General features: G+C 37.4%; 1 protein-coding gene across 1 annotated transcript; it reads left to right on the top strand.

Annotated features, from left to right (window-relative positions):
* Positions 1 to 3,223: 3,223 nt before the first annotated feature.
* On the top strand, positions 3,224 to 4,737 carry YWHAH (tyrosine 3-monooxygenase/tryptophan 5-monooxygenase activation protein, eta). Its single transcript, XM_010074300.1, has 2 exons — positions 3,224 to 3,244; positions 3,304 to 4,737. Exons 1-2 carry the CDS (start codon positions 3,224 to 3,226, stop codon positions 3,958 to 3,960), a joined length of 678 nt encoding a protein of 225 aa, XP_010072602.1. The 3' UTR covers positions 3,961 to 4,737.
* Positions 4,738 to 4,940: the final 203 nt, after the last annotated feature.

Here is a 4,940-nt window from a genome sequence, read left to right on the forward strand (position 1 = left end):
TACAATGGAAGATGGGAACAAATAAATTTCCTTCAGCATTTCAAGTTTTCTTTTTCTCTGCATCATCCCCACATGTGAAGAGAAGCATGTCTGGTTTTATCAACTTTGCTAATGTATCTGAAATAGGTAAAATGGTAGATAGCTCCATAAAGGTCACATGCTTTCCTTTGAGTCTAGCTCCTTGTAATGTAGCTATTACACCAGGGAGGCAGATGTGATTTCTAGATGTATCTACAAAAAGTTTCAGCATTTTTTTTAGCTAGGATGGGGGATAATTTCCATTTCCCTCTCCGAAATCACCACCTTCAAAATGAGAAGGAAATAGTTCAGGACTAATGAAATAAAAATTAGGGGGAGGGAAATGAGACTGACATGCTGAAGCATGTTGAAAAGTGACACTAGACAGGAATGAGCTTTGCTCTGAGTGTTGGGCACTTCTGCCACAAAAGAATAACTAGTGTGAAACTACTTGTTTGTTACGCTGAGTTCCCGTGCTCCACATCAGATGCTGCTTTCTTTGAAAGTGGTTAGCGGTTTCTAGATTAACAGGATCTGCCAGGGGCTATAAATTATGCCCTCGAATGACATGGCATTGATGTTTTAACTGTACCTTATCAAAAAAAGTAATTAACTTTGTGGGTTGAGGTGGCAGTGCTGTATGTAGTCTTCTGGCTATGATGTGTTCTATCTGTTACAGTGGCTGCTGAGAAATTACTTTTTCCAGCCATTTTCAATGGCTTGAAAAAATCTAAAAGATTTATTTTTGTATTGCAAAATTTAATTCCTTTGATACAGTGCAAAAATCTTACTTCCATAATTTTTAAAACTGATGAAATATAAATGTCATAGAATGAATGATGAAATATGAATGCTTTGAAAATGTAGCAAACTTGAAGAAACAAAGGAAAAATAAGTTGCTTTCTCAGTTTAACTTCTGGTGGTGGTCTTTTTTTGAAACTAATTATATTTTATACCAGCTCTGAAGAACTGTATTGTGGAATCGTAATGCCGTGCCATCTGACTGTTAGGGCTGTTAAGGCATCTGTCTCTAAAAGTTTATATTAGAAATTGTAAGCAACTACCCTAAGGAGGTAGAAATAATTCTAAGAAGGTTTAGAATGACTGCTTCCCCCCCCCCCAGTTATTGAATACATAAATAGCAGCATTTAGGAGGATATTTAGTTCAAAGCAGAAGGAAGGGGGTGAACATGAAGGTAGCAATTAGCTGAGGGTAAAGATGAGACACGGTAAGTGGAGGATGAAGCGAAAAATGGAGTTGATGTATCAGGTGAAGAATTAGGATAGCTGTGGTTGCAATTTCATAGTAGTTTCTTTTGTACGTAGTCTGGACTGCAAAGCCAAGAGGTGGTATTTCTGTAACTGTTTTCCTGCCTCACGATGTCTCATCCTCAGTAATTTTTAGGTCTTGTATACTTTTCCATACTCGGTTTTTATTTTAATATAGCTCGGTAGTACATTAACAGATCAAGTTTTTTTTTTCTATTTTTCTTTTGAATACTGTAAAGATAATGAGCACAGGTGTGGGAAAAAATTATTTGTGTAATTAAATGATGTTTAAGTTTTAGCAAAATATTACTGACTCCTTTAAGTCAACCACTGTGTTTGAGAACTTGCAGTGAACTTTTAAGCAAAGTCTTCCATCAGTGGAGAAATGACCAAGTGAATATTAATCTTGTTTGCTGGATTTATTTTATTTTTGTAAAAGCAAATGCTGTCCTAATAGACTGTAAGGAATAAAAAGTTCTTAGTTGAGCCCTTACATCTTGAGGGAGTTAGTATCTTTACTAGAGAAGATGATGTAGGTGGGTTGTAGTAGAGGTGGTTGAGGGAGGGATTGTTGGGAGGATGTTAGAGTGGAAGCTGTGAAGAAGATTACGAAGATATGAGAGTTGATTCCTGTGCATTGCACCCTCTGTAGATTGTTTCTAATTGTATTAGGCCAGGCAGAGCAGTGTCCTTCGGGAGTTTGTGTTCCTGAGCTGTGGGGAAAAGCCGTTTTGGAGATAAAATATTGACTTAGAATGTTTTAAGAACAAAACATAAATTTGAAAGTAAGCTCTTACTCTAACAGTTACAGTTTTTAGAAATTATTTTTTAGACTTGAAAAGATGGCGCATTTATTGGATGGTTCACTGGCTATACCAGCAGTCTCAGAATAGTGTAAATATTTGTGACGTAATTGTTTGGAGTATGTAAGTATCTGGTTGCAAACATTCTGGGCCTGACAAGCAGTGTAAATATGCACATTTTTAAAGACACACTTAATGACTGTTGCACTGTCTGAGCAAGGACAAGTTTACTTTTTCACCAAAGTACATATCCGTATAATTGTAGTGACTTCTTTTAGTGCAGTTAATGCAGTATGCTTAAAGTAGTGGAGTTACATTTTTCATCCTAATTCCTCTAAGTTTAATTTTATGTTTGTAAATTGGCAGAAGTAGAAAAACTTCAAGTGACCATAAAGCTGAGATGTTTTATTCCCTAAACTAACAAAGCAAGTGAAATAGGCCTAAATATAGTATTAGAAGTATATCTCAGCTTCCTCTTGTTGAGATTCCTCTATCTCAACTTTTTGTGGTAGGAATTTGGAGAGGATCATGGCTTTTTTTCTTGATTTCCTGTTCTATTTCTCTGTAGTTTCTCTGATGTCCTATCCCTGAAATTTCTCTGCAGCCACCAGTTAGCAGAAATCAGGATAACTTTTGAATTACACTGTATAGTTGCTCACTAAGTAACTGAAAGATACTTTGAAACACTAATTCCGTTTGTACCATGCAGAGCTTAATCTGCAGCACTTCCATCTCTGCGGTCGAATGAGAGAAAACAGCAGGGGAAAGAAATGCAAGAACTGCACCACTTTCCAGTGTCTGTACTGTGTTCCACATTCATAAACCTGATATTCTAGGTACATTTAAATTCATTGCTAAGTGTGTAGTCTGCATAATTATAGCAAAGATTTCCTAAAAAAATCCGTGTCTTCCTTCTGTGAATGTTTCTCCATTACTCAAGCCTGACTCACTTTTATTCAGTGAATGTGCCTTGCAGTGGCTTCTTAATACTTGTTCTGTTACAACAGAATTGTGGGCTTTTTGCTCTTTTAAGTCTTGACTGCAGAAACAGTTTTGAACTTTCAGCATTACAAATTGAGCCCTGTCTAGAGGGAATTTTTGGGATCTTGAAGGGATTTTGAATCTTGCACTTTATGATGGAAGTGCTGAAGGAAGTTTGCATGCTCTTCTCTAAGACGAGCTCTTTAAATTTGATCTTTGTCTGTCTTTTCAGGTAACTGAACTGAATGAGCCTCTGTCAAATGAGGATAGAAACCTGCTGTCTGTAGCCTACAAGAATGTAGTTGGAGCGAGACGATCTTCCTGGCGTGTCATCAGCAGCATAGAGCAGAAGACTATGGCAGATGGGAATGAGAAGAAGCTGGAGAAGGTTAAAGCCTATAGGGAGAAGATAGAAAAGGAGCTTGAGACAGTCTGCAATGATGTTTTGGCTCTCCTAGATAAATACTTGATCAAGAACTGCAATGACTTCCAGTATGAGAGCAAGGTCTTTTATCTGAAAATGAAAGGGGATTACTACCGCTATTTGGCAGAAGTTGCTGCTGGAGAGAAGAAGAACAGCGTCGTGGAAGCCTCAGAAGCTGCCTATAAAGAGGCTTTTGAAATCAGCAAAGAGCACATGCAGCCCACTCACCCAATTCGGCTTGGGCTGGCACTCAATTTCTCCGTGTTCTACTATGAAATCCAGAATGCTCCTGAGCAGGCCTGCCTTTTAGCCAAACAAGCCTTTGATGATGCCATAGCAGAGCTGGACACACTAAATGAGGATTCCTACAAGGACTCCACTCTCATCATGCAGTTACTTCGAGATAACCTCACTCTGTGGACGAGTGATCAGCAAGATGAAGAAGCAGGAGAGGGCAATAATTAAAAAGCTTTCCTCTGATTCCTCTTTCATCCACTTCACCATCCCCGTCATCACCAATATTTCCTTGCCACAGTCACACTAAATATCTAGTGCTAAGCATATCTGTATTGTACAGCTGTTCAGATCTGCTGTCCACTTTGTCAAGAAGCAGTTTCAGATGAGTCTTCATGGGCATTGATGGATTGATTGGTTTATTGGCCCTATTTATCTTAGTTGCACTTGAGCAATGCAGAAAGATGCATAGTAAATAAGGCATTTGTAGTTTGCCTGTTGATTGGAAAATATGGGAAAGAATAATGAAAAGTGATTGAAGATAATTAGATTCCAGTTAATTTTTTTTCCATTTGAAATGAGCTGACAGTTCTGTTAAGCAGTACATTTTGTGCATGCAAAGTAAATTAGCCACCCCAATTTTTTTTTCAATGAAAACATTTAAGCTGATGTGAAATGACAGCCCTGTTCATCAATTTACAATAATCTGTTTGAAATGTGAGGTTTCTGTAGCAATTTGATTTTTTGCCTCTAATTTATGTGCACAGGTTCTTTTAATGCAGTGCATCTACCTGAGAGTTTTGATACTTGTAACCTTTTGCAGTTGTTTTGAAGAATCATGAATTTATTTTTTGTAAACTCTGGCTGTTTAGTTGTCTGTGTATTCTGACAACACTATGTCAATATTAGCCCATGTTAAGATGGATGACCAAGATGTCAGACTTCTAAATTAAATGTTTTGGAATTAAATGAATAAAATAAAATGCTGCTTCGGGGATGTTATCTCTACATAAGCTGTCCTGTCTTTTGTTCAGAGCAGAGATTGAGTTACCTAACACATCACTGGTGGGTTAGAGCATATTTAATCAAAAGTTTAATGAGAAGTTGCCTCACATGCAAAAAAAAAAAACCACCCACAAAAACCAGTATGCTGAACAGAAGAAAAAAAAAAAAAAACCAAAAAAAGCATCACAAAATGCAAACCCACCCAC

This window comes from Pterocles gutturalis, unplaced genomic scaffold (assembly GCF_000699245.1).
Source record: "Pterocles gutturalis isolate BGI_N339 unplaced genomic scaffold, ASM69924v1 scaffold15222, whole genome shotgun sequence".
Taxonomy (NCBI): domain Eukaryota; kingdom Metazoa; phylum Chordata; class Aves; order Pterocliformes; family Pteroclidae; genus Pterocles; species Pterocles gutturalis.